General features: G+C 44.3%; 1 protein-coding gene across 1 annotated transcript in view; it reads right to left on the bottom strand.

Moving 5' to 3' along the window:
- The window catches only part of ank2b (ankyrin 2b, neuronal), a 99,749-nt gene extending 92,351 nt beyond the window's left edge, over positions 1-7,398 (bottom strand). The window contains exon 1 of the mRNA XM_041964765.1: positions 7,270-7,398. Coding sequence (XP_041820699.1) covers positions 7,270-7,398 — 129 coding nt within the window. The remainder of the gene's footprint in view (positions 1-7,269) is intronic.
- Between the last annotated feature and the right edge of the window lie 7,117 nt (positions 7,399-14,515).

Genomic DNA, 14,515 nt, shown 5'->3' with positions numbered 1-14,515 from the left:
GACAGAGTACCCACTTGGACGACCACAGGTGTTCCAATGAGTCACACACTGAGTCAGTCACACATACAGTATGATGCTGCACCTGGCAAGCCATTTTAAACCCAATTATTTGTCCATTTCTGTCCCTCTCTATCTTTTCCTCACAGCTTTTGAATGAAATAAATAGTGTGTTCAAAATCCATTACATCCATCACTCATTTCAATTTGCATCGAGTCCACAAACTGTATACCAAGCCTAATAACTCTAGCTCTAAATAATGTTCCAGCTGAGGTCCATTTACTCAGAACTTAACAACTAATACTTCGAAAAGGTTGAGACTGTGTCCAACACAAATGGCCATAAAAACAACCATGACGAAAATGGCAAATGGATTATTACGGCATTGGGGCCCTTGGGCGGATTAGTATTACACCATCAATCTCCTGTTATATTTTAGAGATAAGGACAGAAACGAAAAGAAAGAGCCAGAGAGCAGAAAGACTGGGGATGGGGGAAGATTAAGGCAGGGAATTATGTAATCGTTCAATTCATTTCAATTAGGCTCTGGCAAGGGCTTCATAACAACTCCTCTGGGTGAGTCAATCAAGTAATTAAGTATGAAATCTGAGAGCCAAACAAGTTTGTAAGATAGGTTTTCAGTTTGACAGCTGGCACTGTAGTCAAGGCAACCGCCTCTGGGTGAGGTTGCGTTTCTCTGCAGTCATACTGATGTAGAAGCACAACAGCAAGCAGCAGAGTTCTGCTCTGCAGAAAGTGGAACGACCGTGTCATTGTTTTGCACAGGATACGCGTCGTCAAGGTTTGCTCGGTCCATATTCCTGTTAGCTGCATTGACACGGTCACCGATTGGTCCGGATTTGTTTAAAAGTGCAGTTTAAATGCCACTATTATGTTTTTCTTTAATATATTACACATAGTGTTGGATCCACGGATCATTCACAGTCTTAATTTCTTGTGCCTTTATTAGATAAGGGTCCCAAAAGAAATGTTGAGGGAGAGAGAGCGAGAACATGCAATAAGGCCCATGAATCATACCCACTATAGTGACATATAATCAAGTAGGGGTAAGTACAGATAACAAAAAACATGGTGAATGTAAAGGGAAGATGATCAGGGTTATGTAATGAAGATATCGACACTCACTTGTCCCCAGCGTTTCAGGCAAACACTTCCATCCCAACCCCCACACTCTGACTTAATGCTGCACTAGATAAACTTCAGGTGCAAGAAGGTAATAGACAATATCCAAAAACAATTACGCCTGCAGGGGGAAACTCAGCTGAACTGCCCTCAGTAGGGGTAAACAGAAACCGTTCTGTACTGAAGTATATTCCCGATTTGGTGAGTCTTATAATAATTCTAATAATTCTTAACTTCAGCTAAACTAATCAAAGTCCTCGGGGCAGATGGTCAGTGGGCGTGATGCATTACAGGAGCTACGTAATCGCTGAACAGTGGCCACACGTGGAAACGATGTGATGACACACTGAATTCCCCTTCATTTCCCGAGCTGGTCCTGAGTCAGTTGCTTTAAAGACGTCGTCGTCGTTGGGGATCCTGACTCACAGCGAGTGGGATGGGACCGCGAGCAGAAAACAGCAAACAAGTCACGTGGGCCACGCCGTGCTCTTCTTCTTCCACTGTCGCAACAAAACCATACAGATGTCACGCCGCGTTCAAACAGAGCAGAGCACAAGTGGAGCAGAGCCACAGTGCGCAGACTGACCCTGACTCACAAAGTTCACCTCAACTTTGCTGACTTTAGCCAGAGTTAGCCGCCATTAGCTATTGGCCGTACCATGCCAATTAAACCCGTACGAACCCGTATGATCTGCTCTGTTCCATGTAATCTGTAATCCGGTAAAGATTCCTGCAGGTGTTTCGGTTGTGGTAGAATCAAGCTCAGCCTAACTTGGTCATGTGACTCCACATGCAGGAAATCGATGGAGAAAAAGGTTCGCCAGGTGGGCAGCTGCTATGACAGACACCAGCTTTTCACCTGAGCCTTTAAGTTAACTGCCATGTTTAGCCTGGTGTGTATCTTTCACATTGTAGTCATGCCATGATTGGAAATTTCGATGATACGCTCATTTTATATTGTCTTCTGTCCAAACCTTGTCTGTCTTTTATTATAATTCACCTCGCACTTCTTCTCATTATCCGACAGGCTAAAAGAGGACTCTGCTTCATGCATTTTAATTGAGTCTTAAGACTCTCCTTATGTGAGCTGGTTTATTCTGTGTCTCTCTCTCACTCGGCTTTGTCTTCCCTCGCTCTTGCTCAAGCACTGCAGCAAAGCTGACAAGTGCACCTATCTCCTCTGCAGGTATAACACACCCAGAACGGCGGCAAGTAGGCGGCATTTCACCTTCTTTGATCCTACCGGATCGTTATCTCCTTCTCTCGAACATGCTCCCCGCCACTTTTCCTCCTTCCGTAAGACTTTCCTCTCCCTCCTTTCCCCTTGTTCTACCTCTCTCTGCTGTCTGCATCTGCAGTACACTCAGCGCTGATATGCGCATTCACCTTTCATCCGTCCCGACGTGGACCAAAGCGAATGTATGCCAGCGTCTCTGTCTCTGTCTCTTTCCCAGTACCTGTGCACGCTGGCTAAGATTCTGCAAAGCCTCCATACTGACAAGAGCTACACAAAAGAGCTGTTCACAGCTATTACTGCCCACAAGATGAAGACCTTCAACATGGCTACCCACAGTTTTGTTGTTACGACAGTAACTTTTTATGAAAACCATCATGACATGATTACTCCAAAAGAACTCTGAACTCTTCTATTTGCTCATAGAAGACGAGCGGCTGACATTGTGCAAAACGTCCTTGACAAAGATGTGAAACTGGCTCCTTCAGCAGTCGGCACTGATGCATGTACTGCACATTCTAGCAGGACCTAGAAGAGCCTGTATGGAGGCTGTGCTATCAACTGCAGGACCCCAGCGGAAAACCCATCCAAACCCAACATGCATAGAATGAGACACTGCGTCCAACGAGACCGGAGGGTAATTGAAATCAAATGTAGTGGAGCCGGTAGAGAGAGAACATGATTCCACCAATCTGACACAAAACAGGTCACATGATCAGAGGGCTACATTACACATTTACATACTCTGGATTTATAGACTTTTGGACTTGAAATGCAGCACAACACATTCACTGTTGTGCTCACCAGACTTTTCCAGGGCGTCGCCTGCTGTGACATCACAGATTAGGGTGTGGCCAACGCAGGAACCTGCTTAAACATGTCAGCCCTTTGAAAGCATCGCAGCCACACTCCTCTGCACTCTGTGGCTCAGTGCTGAAGAACTATTTAATGTGCCTGGACACTAATGAAAACTCTGCGACATCTGCTACAGGTTGTTGAGTGAGTGATGAGAGTTTGATCAGGATGTACGCATTACGATGTGAGGCTGGTAGTGTCTCCCTCGAACATTAGATTCACGCACACGACACAACTGTAATTTCAAGTACCTAAATCACCGTGGGTGTATATTAAACCACTAATGTTTGAGGGCACCACTACCCCTGCAGTGATTCATGGGCCTGACGAGGCAGCAATGGAGTAACTGGTGAAGTGGTGCGTGCTGAGATGTGCAGGGAACTGCACAAACATGTTGGGTTTACTAGCTTTGTCCACTGTTGTCATGACTCACACATATAAACATTTAACCTGACATCTTTCATGAGTTTATGTAGGTATATTTCCATAATGTGCTTTTCTGAAGTGCTTTTTAAGTGCACTGCCTATGGTGTTTCCTCGCTCTGTGAGAGCCAGTTTCTGCCTGGGAAAAGGCTGGATCACATGGAATAGATTACACAGGGACTATCATATGTATAAATCCAGAGCACCACCTGTTTCCACCCAGAACCCTGAAAATGTTGCCCTACATCTCACTGACTTTCAGAAGTTGCTGTGTATCCTCTGGAACTCATGACAAGTGCAAAGCCATTTATGGACCTACAGTCATGGATAAAAAGGTTGCAGTTACTTAACAAAGTAATGTTCCCCACAAGCTCCAACTGTCTGCACAGGTTCTGCCTTGTTTTTTTGTGAAGTGTTAAGGCTGGATGGGCATGGCATCCAAAAGCAATGTAAGCAATTTTCTTTTTGTAAAAACTTAAGGGAGTTTGGTTTGGATTTTGCTCATTCTAAACAGAGTTTAGACATTTGTGCATTTATGTCCTTTTGTAATCCTATACATTATCAATAAGAGCTGAATGAGAGGCCAGCACAAACAAGTAAAGGCCAGTCACTAATAAATGCTGGGTAAAAAAAACATTGGAAACTTTGGTAAAAAAAACCTTTATCTGCACCACAGATTCATTTCTCTTTGTAAAAAAAATACTACTCCAGTCGCTTCTATCATGCTTCATCTTCACAGTGTCTTTGAGCATTATTAAGTGAAACGCATCAATGAAAATCAACACTTCAAAATAAATGAGTACCAGGAACAGGAAGGAGTTTGCCCTTTGACCTGCTGAAAGGCTTTTAATGTGCAATAACTGTTCAGGAAGTGTTCGGCTTTGTGAAGGGTTGCTTCACAGCAATTGAACAAACTACATAGTAGACAGGTAAAAATCATGAAATGAGAGGCCTCTCATTCAAATATGATATGATATGAGAAAATATGGCTGTGAAACAGTAAAAACTGTTAATTGTGCACACATTATGCATTCCTTAATAACTGTCTCTGACATCATATCATCTTATATAAATGGAGCTTCCTGAATCCTGACACAAACCTGCATCACAGTACAACACTGAAGTGAACATCCTGTTTAAGACTGGGTGTCTGCTGCGCTCAAACTGATGCCATGCACTTTCCTTGCTTCGTTATGTAATTGGTGATGCGAGCACAAGCGTGCATCCGCGGTGACGTATTCGAGAGGGCATCCAGTAGCACATCCACTACGCGCTTCATCATTTCATAACAACACGCTTCAGCCATGCGCTGTCCAGGCCAAGAACTCTGACACGAGCTAAGTACCATTTACGTGGAGTTAATTGTTTTTCCGCCGGGACTTGACCGCTGGTGATAAAACTGTGATTTGACAGCAGCATGCGTGTTGCTGTGATGTAAATGTCCGCCCTCGGGCACTTGCTGGACAATCCACCAAATTGAATCTATTAATCACTTTTAGGTGTTTGTGTGTGTGTGTACTGGGAGTGAGAGACAGGCAGAGAGAGAGGGCGCGCCAATAATCCCATGTGATAATCTCCCTTGCAGTTCAGTCAATAACAGTGAAGGGGGGAGAGGCCGAGAAAACACTAAAAACAACAAACAGCTCTTCATCCAAACTACAAAGGTCGCGCCTGGGCTTCAGCTTGGAAAGATGTATTATTATTTTGATACGAAGCGATGGTCTTCATCAGGACCATCACTGGAAGGAAAAGGGAAACATTTAAAGGTCCTCTTTTTCAGATAGACACCGATTTACCTTAAATCATCAAAGATTGTGTCACATTCTCAAATTTGACTTCCTTATGGCATCCTTTCACTCTATCAGCATGCAGTGATCCATGTTAATCATCAGGCATGTTGTTCTTTTTTAAATATCCTGAGCTGGAATATGACAGGGAGGCCGACTCCCTCCATAAACATTTCACTGGCATCAGTATAAATTCTGCTCGGTGACACACGACTTTCCTAACAGTGCAGTCAAATGTGTGTATCCAGAGCCTGCTGTGCTGCCAGAAAAGCACGAGCTACAGTAATCCTGCACAGGATCATGTGCACAAACAGTCTCTAAAATGGCCCGTTAGGGTGAACACCTCACTGTAAAAATCACTTACCGTGAAGCATATCTCAGCAGAACACCTGACCAATAAAACCACAGCAGTGGGACTTTGTGTTTGCATGAGAGGAAGTGTCTGCACACGAGCAAATAGGTTGAACAAACACTACGCAGCCTAGCAATGCACCAGAGACTGATCTGCGTAGGTGCATCTACATGGAGACGAGCGCAGGAATTTTTCTGTACAAAGAGTGTTATGATGGTTCCCACCCAGGGACGGTTGGAGTGGGGACACGGCAACACTGATTGAGTGATTGATGACTTGTACAGAGGTCATTTATAATACTGTGGCAGGCACATGATGACAGAATGAGGAGTGGAATGAAGGATGGAGCGAGGAAGATCCTTCAGCCGAGAGATGAGATGAGGACGAGCGGTGGCGGCAGCGGGGATCAGGCAGAGTGCAATCATTACTGCCATGTTCTGTCGGAATCACAGCTTACTGTGATTTGTGCTTCCTGTGGTTTCGCGGATGACAATGGGCCGATGGCACTGATCACACAACACACACAGTCTGGTGCTTCAGATCTTCAGTCTTGCGCAGTAAGGGGTTTTCCTCCCGTCTAAACATGAGTGTTTCCATATATTAGTCCCTTTACAGTCCCTTCAGTCACCTCTCTCGCTGTCAACTCGCCTAAACCGTGCAGCAGCTGCCGGAAGTTCCAGTTCCAACCATAACTTCAAACCTGGCTAAACTGAATTTTGCATGATCGTGCAAATCCAGCATGGTAATAAAAGATCATCAGAAAAAGCTGAAAGATAAATGTGAGTTGAGATCACAGATACAGGCAGGAAGACGTCCATTCAAGGTTAAAAACAAGCAGGTCTTTTTTTAAATCAAATCTAAAACTAACTGCAGGAAGGATTGGTGTGACGTGCTTTCTACTCCTAGTTTGAGTTAAAATCCTGACATGTTGTTTACGTCGTAGTCTTTGGATGCTTGGCCTGCCAATACCTTAATGATGTTAAATCTGCAGAGGGAAGGCGTGAGCTGATCTCGGTTAATGTCTCAGGTGGACAAAGCAGGACTGCACCACTTCAGTCACCTGAGCATCAAAAGGCAACCCAAAAATAACAGCTCGGTTTCAGGCCTAACATGATTAGATAGGACACCCGGACTAGATGGGAGATCATTAATGCTGATAGCGCTGGGGCCGGCGGCGGTAATTATAATCGCATCTGATCTGGAGTCAGCTGCAGGACATTTTTGGAAATCTTTGGACAGAAGATGAGGACGTGGGTAGACTTTGATGATGATTTTACTGTTCCGCAAACTCCTCTGCAGTCCTTAATAATGGACTCTGATGAGGTCTCCTTCATTCGGTAAAGGTGAGGTGACACTGGTGATGATGATGATGATGATGAGGTGGAGGGATGACTGGAGGTGGGATGACGTGAAAACACTCATCGGTCACATAAAGCCGGAATGGGTAGGTGGGTGATTCCAGTGATTCTGCCGGTACCTTGCGCTTGCGTTCGGCCCGTTCCCGCGAACGCCTCCTCCTCTCTCTGGCTTTCTCCAGAGCCTTCAGGTCCGGAGGTTGATCCATCTCGGACCTGGCCTTCTTAATGTGAGCCGCGGCGTGAGCCATGGCCGCCCTCTCTCTGCCCCCACGCGAAGAAGACTAAAGCTTTTAGATCACTTTCAGAAGTCCTCTCAGAATGCTTGCCGTATTGGCAGGCCCGTCATCCACGGAAACCAGCTCCTACCTCGCCAGGTGACGTTCTTTTCAAACCGTCGCAAGTAGAAGGTGGGAGGAGGATGGAGGTAGCGCTGATAAGCTCCAGTCCTCTAACCCACCAGCTCTCTTCAGCCATGCAGAGACTGTGAGTGTCTGTAAAGCCACCCTCCCTGCTGCCTAGATCTGAGACAGGGATAGAGATAGAAGAGGGGTGGGCTAGTGCACGCCACCAAGAGGTAAGCTAGAAGACCAATAGAAAGGCAGAGAGGCAGCGAGAGGAGAGCTCCTCCCCTCCCTTTACTGCTCGGGCTGCAGAGGTAGCAGCAGATGCTATGGGAACCTGGGAAGCCTCTGATTTGGACTCTCCGAATACAGAGCTTCCCCACTCATCGTGTACGAGAAAGGGGGGGGCTGGGGTAGCGGTGTGTGGGGATTACAGAGAGCGAGGTGAGGGAGGGGCAGGAGGAAACGGCGTGTGGGAGGGGATACAGGGCACAAAAGCATCAGCGAGTGTCCTTTGGAAAAAGAGCAAGGGAGGTACCACTCTTCCTGGAGCCAGGGGGTGATCAACTTGGACTCCAGTCAGCGTCTTCGACCTCCCCCGCTAGGAAGTCCGCAATGGTACGCTCTGCCTCAGTGACTGGGAGATTTCACAGCTCCAGAGCAAACACACACTCATAAATACACACAGACAAACACAAAAGTCATTATTCTCTCAAGCACGTTTACAGATTTTTATCTTGTGGTCATGAAAATGATGAAACTACCTGACTGATACAAATACTTGACAGCTATTGCTAACGCTATCTGCATGTCTGTTACAGCTTTCGAGCTTATTTGCATGAACATCAGCTATACTGTGTCTATATTTCATGACACAGTAGCTAAATGAGCTGAAACATAATATATATCCCACAGTGTAGGGCAGAAACAGAGGAAGTAACTATGACGGCTCACCTCAGCAGTGCTCATGCCACACAATCCCTGTCCATGGTGCTGAAAGTACAGCGCTGCACCAGTGAAGGGCAGCAAAGGAGACCTAACCAGTGTAACAACCCAGTATTTCACACTCTTGGTCAAGGAGCACTTTAGAGGAATGCAGCAGTAATGTATTCACAGGCATGATTAGCACCAGTGTCTGAGGTCTTCAAGCAGACTGTAAGAAAAACACGCACCATGTCCATCTATTCAAAGGAATCACACAGGAGAAATGCACTACTACATCCAGCACAAAATAACGCCCTCTCATCTATAACACCCAAGTCTACGCTTAACATGCTATGAAGACATCGACTGCAATGTGTTTCTTTTCCAAGGCCTCACCCCTTTCTGCTTTTTAATACAATGGCGCCACCTCATGGAACGACTTCACATTACAAATGAAATAGAAGGTGGATGGTGAGAATATCCAACCCCAGCAAGCTACAGGTGAGGGACGATAACAGCATACGAAGGAAAAGCACATATGTAAAAATATATATTATATACAGTAGCAAATGTGTCATTTGTCATGATTCTGTGTATATAATCTGCTTTTTGCTCAGATGGATAGTTGCCTTAAACTTTAAGACTAAGACCTTATAGGTGAAAAACCTATATTACCATTCAACATCACTTCTGCCTAGAACAAATGAGTGTCCCTTTAATATAAAACAAAATCCAAATCAGGATAGTTCACATATCCTGCATACAAAAACAGACAACAGATCATTCTACAACAGTTAGTATGCAGAGTTGCTGGCACATACATATTATGACTAGTGTGTTGTGCATTTTGCATGGCTTTGCATGTCAAAAGGTTTATTTACAATAACATATTGCCTGTAGAAGCAAGACAATATGGCCACTTCCTCAACCCATTGGCAGTCACTATACGGACAAACAGTTAGCAATAAAACAATGATTTACAACAAGCAGTGCTGCATGAATGTCAATGTGTGATCCAAAGCACTTTTCTAAACAGTTCCTTACAGAAGGTTGTGTTCAAAGCCTACAGATCTCACAGCATATGAAGCTCTCTTGTTTATACTGAAAGACTCGCAAGCAATTTTTCGATCATGTAATGCTGTTGGTGCTTTGTCAGTGCAAGTCCCGGTTTAACCTACAGTAGAAGAAGAAAAGCAGGTGCCTGCTTACTAATCTCATCCAGATCTTCACTAACAGAGACGGTGTGTATTATATCAGTAATCGGCTGAGGGTCTCAGAGATTAAAGGACCTCCAGCTGCTTCCACCTTCCTAGCAATGCTCAATACTTGGACTTACAGCCTGCACAATGCGCAAACATTCTACACGGCCCTGACAGAGCCCTGACCCCTGAGCCTACGAGGCTCAGGGCTAGTTAGCTCAGGTAATTGGTTTGGCGCAGGCTGGAGCGAGAGGTGGCCAACAGGGAAGATTAGGAGGAAACATGTCATTTGTTTTGTAGTTTTCAAAAGATAATTCAAACAAATGAACCCAAAGCACGGAAAAACATTGTGAAATATTTCACTCTGTGTTCAGATCGTGTATCATCTGTGACTCTGAGCAGAAATCATGGATTTCTTGAGGGATTGTAATACATAATTGTGATCACTGCTAATGTGAGAATAAAGAAAAGATTTGAGTGTATATGGTGATGTGTATTAGCTCCAGAGGCCATCTGGTTGTCTTGACTAGAATTGTGCAGCACTCCCGGACATGCACGCACGGGTTTTGCTACTCAGCTGGAGATGCGCTCGTTCAAGCGCTCAAATCAGTGGAACAATGATGAGCAGGTGCAGTTGCGTCCTGTAGCAGAGATGCTAAAGGAACAGGTCAACAATACCTACAACAAGGCCCCGGCGCCAACATCTGTCCCCGTCCTTTGAACTTACCTAGAGGAAAAGACAGAAACATGAGGTTATGATCAGCTGGATGATTCTCATGAACATAGAATTTGAGCCTGTATTTAAAGGTAAAAACATGGATGAAATAATGCTGATGACAAAACATTTCACAACAGGCCAAACTGAAATCAAACCAGTGTGGTAATAAACTCCAGTTTAACCTCAGATGAACCCCCACGCCAGACAGAGAGACACCACACACAACACAAACATCCCTCCAACCGCCCAGGGGGCTCGCTCTCCGAGACATGAGGGTCCTTTTGGGAGGTGTCCCATGGGTGCAGAGCAGACAAAGAGGCTCCGCTAACCTGGCCACGCCCTGGCCTCTCCGCCACTGCCGTACACCATTATTAAGACATTCATTATGACAGAGCTGAGCTTCTGTCAAAATCTGCATTTTAAAGTCCTTCCAAACATATGTCACATGTAGGGTGTTATCTGTTTCCCCTGTGTCTGTCTGTGTAATGTACTGTTCCTCAAAACCATTTAAACACCATCACTCACCACTGACATGTTAGCATGGGGGAACCCAAACCACCGAGGGTGGGGGATCGCGTGTGTGTGTATGCATGTGTGAGCGTGTTGTTCAGAGGCCTGGGGGGAGGGTCTTTAATTTATCGCTCCTGCCATAACAGCCAAATGACTGCGATGCCGCTCAGATTGAGCTGTAATGTGTGTTCTGCTAGCCAGTTAGCATCAGCACACAACGGTAGCGCACTTCAGCTCTTTACCAGCTGCAGCTTCTCCCAATTATGCGATGGAGCCCGAGGGACAAATAAAGCTCAATCTGACCAGGAATCATGTTACAGATCCAACTGCAACATTACTTAATGTGTCAGTGATTACATGATGACATGAATCCCTCTTGTGCTGTTGATACAGATGATAATGGTTATATTGCAGCTGATTTATTCAAGATTACAATATCTCATTGCCCAGCACTTATAATCAAGAAACGAAAGCATTAATCTGACTTTTAGAGTGTAAATTCCCCTGTCTCTAGTTGAAACTAGTGGAAGATAAAATAATCTGACTAAAACAACATCATATTACTGCTCAGATTCTAGAATCCAGGTGAGAGAAGCTCTTAGGTGGGCCCTAAGAATGCTTGAAGGAAAATGCATGTGTATTTGAGCTTTGAGGTGTTTGCTCACAAGCCCACATGAAAACAAGGAGGGCAATCCTGCACACTCGCAACTCTGATGCAATCTTTTTCATTTGTAGTTATAAAGATTGAATTCTCTGACTTCTTTGAGTAAGTAAGTACAAGTAAGTCCCTGCATTTGTCACATGTTCACTCCTCTTTTGCTTTGGTTCCACAAAAACTCAAAAAAATATCTGGCTCTTTAGCTGCCGCCTCTGTGTCTGTCTGCTATTGGGTGTTGGACAGGTAGTGTGACCACCACCTCTTAAAACAGCCGCCTTCTGCTGAAAAAAAAAAAAAACAAGAAGCTAAAAATCTTTGCGGAGCTGAGGGAAACTGCATTCATTCCCAGGTGAAATTTAATTTTCTGGTGCAATACCATGATGTGCATTGAAATAGCTGGCGTGGTAATAGCCAGGAACATGGCAATGGGAAGGGAGTCAGCCATCAAATAGTTTGCCCAATAGTCATTTGACCCATTGTTAATATCAAAAATATTGATTAGTACAGCTTTAAGAAAAAAGATGGATCAACATTGATTCTAAAACATCCTCAATGTCAGTATGTTTGTTACAATTATAATTAAATAAGGAGCAGGGAACACATGAGTTTTATCAAAGAAGCTAAATGTGATTTTAAATGGAGTAAGTGCATTGATAAAGTAGCAATTAATGGTGCATTTTCAATTCTTTTGTTAGCGTAGCACTATCATAGAAAGCCTGACAACCAGTGCCATCATAATGGGTTTAAAACTAAGCCTCATAGTAGTGTTCCCACCACAGTGGCTGCTTTCCATCATCCATTGCCTAGCAACAAGGGTGTGGGGCGTAGTCAACGGCGACAGTGAAGCAAGGGAAGGTAGAGAGAAGCCTCTCCGTGGGGTGACTGTGTGCGTGTTGGATAACCCAGTCCCTTGGGTTTCATTAGTACAATCTTTCCTCACCTAATGAGCTCACATACTGACACACACACACACTGAAAAACCAGACGCTGTATGTTTGTGCGTGTGTGTTACAGATGTCACATGTCGTGAATTGAACAATCAAGCGTCCTGATCTGTAGTGGACACAACACACGATAGTGGACACAAAAGGGCGAGGGAGCAATACAGAGAGAGAGAGAGAGGGAGAGGGTGTGGCAGGGGGGAGTCAATTCATCAGCACCCAGCCCGACCGAGCCAAATGAGCTGTCCCAGAATCCCCCTGAGGCCTCGATGACATCATCCATCGCCGCTCCCCTCCCTGCTTCACGCATTATTCATCTTTACACACACACACACACACACGTCTTTAGCACGCCCCAGTTTCTGCTCTAATTCGACATAGAGGGCTGTGTGCAAATAATAAAACCTAAACGGAGAACAGCCCTCTACACACACACACATATTGACACACACATGGTTCCACACAGCTGCCGCGATCTGCCCATAGGTGGAGTGTTTTTTTCTCAATACAACAGACGCTTGATGAAACCCCTGCAAATACTGGAAATAATGGCACATTAAGCGCAACATGATAGCACACTGTTAATGGCCTTAGCGCTAACTATGAGTCTGTACTACAAATAAATCACGTCTCACATTAAAAACATTTGACACAAACCAGTAACGTGCCAGCCGAAGCATAGTGAAAGCAATAAACTCAGAAAAACATCAGAACCAGAGCTTTACGGGATTTATGAAGATATGGCATCTTAATAAATCCCTTGATGTATCAACTTTAAGTCCCTGATGTGGGTCAAGCTTCAAAAACACATCCTACATTTCCCATAGTGCAACCAATGGCATCTTTCTGCTTGACCGTTCCTGGATGGCAAATGAAAAAGTTTGAGACAGGATTGTGTGGGAGGTGGAGAAAGTGGGGCTCATTGTTAACAAAATGTTGATGTGATGCGCTCAAAAGTTGTTCAGGATTCTCTTTGCCTGACCTCCATGTGTACAACAACGGGACTGACTATGAACAACTGAAACTTGCTTGCTATTCAGTATCATGTTATTAACTATAGACTTGTCCCTTTAAGTACTCCCACCCCCACCCCCAATATTTTGCAAGTGTATGATTGGATTATCATATTTACTGTGCTGTCACATTGGGCTTATGGTGTCTTATGAGCACCTCTTTAAGTCAAGTGCTGCACACTGACGCAAAGATCTGCTTAACTAGCTTTATAGCTATTGTCTGGCTAATGAGTGCCTCCGATTTTAATCCAGTGTGAAAAGATGGAGCAGGGAATCCTGGTTATGAGGGGATTAGGGGTTAAAAACCCAGGAAGTACAGAGCGGTTTCCCTCTGAGGGCGAGGGGAGAGACCACAGCAAGTAGTTTACACACTCGCAGCTGAGATGTTTATAATGAGAAGGCCAGACATGGAGAGGAGCTTCCATTAAAATGAAAATGACTTAAATTAACAGTTAGAAATGAAATGACAGTGAAAAGGTCTGAGGAACATAAGTGTGTTCTGCTGTACATGAAGCAAACAGACAGACAGTCGGTGATATGGTTTGTGATGCACAGAACCATCAACCAGACTGTTTGGTTTTACAGCAAATTATGTGGAATTTGGTGTGCAATTAGTTTTTGTCTGCAAAACTAGATTTTACATTAAATTCACATTCGCACCATATTCACATATGAATATATTTGCACCGTGTTCACGTATAAATATGGTGCAAATTTCACATTTACTTTACACCAGCTTTACATAAAATTCAAATAATTTTTGCACTGACTTTTACACCAAATTTGTCCCAGTTCTAGACAAGTTGGACATCAAATTTTACACCAAATTTATAGTCAAAAGTCAAAACTAAAGCATAATTTACACCTAATTTAAACAAAACCGAATTGAAAGCACTGATGAGAGGGTTGTTTTACAGCATGCAACAGGCGGATAGTAGCAAGTAATTGATTGTAGTCGACTTACGGAGTGATGTTAGCACTTAAATCTGATATCCAGGACATTACACTCCTAAGTTAAACATTAAAAAACACTGAGCAGTTCACTTGCGGCACAGTTTCAT

Source organism: Chelmon rostratus, chromosome 23 (assembly GCF_017976325.1).
Source record: "Chelmon rostratus isolate fCheRos1 chromosome 23, fCheRos1.pri, whole genome shotgun sequence".
Lineage (NCBI taxonomy): Eukaryota > Metazoa > Chordata > Actinopteri > Chaetodontiformes > Chaetodontidae > Chelmon > Chelmon rostratus.
This window is presented reverse-complemented; position numbering and strand designations above follow the sequence as displayed.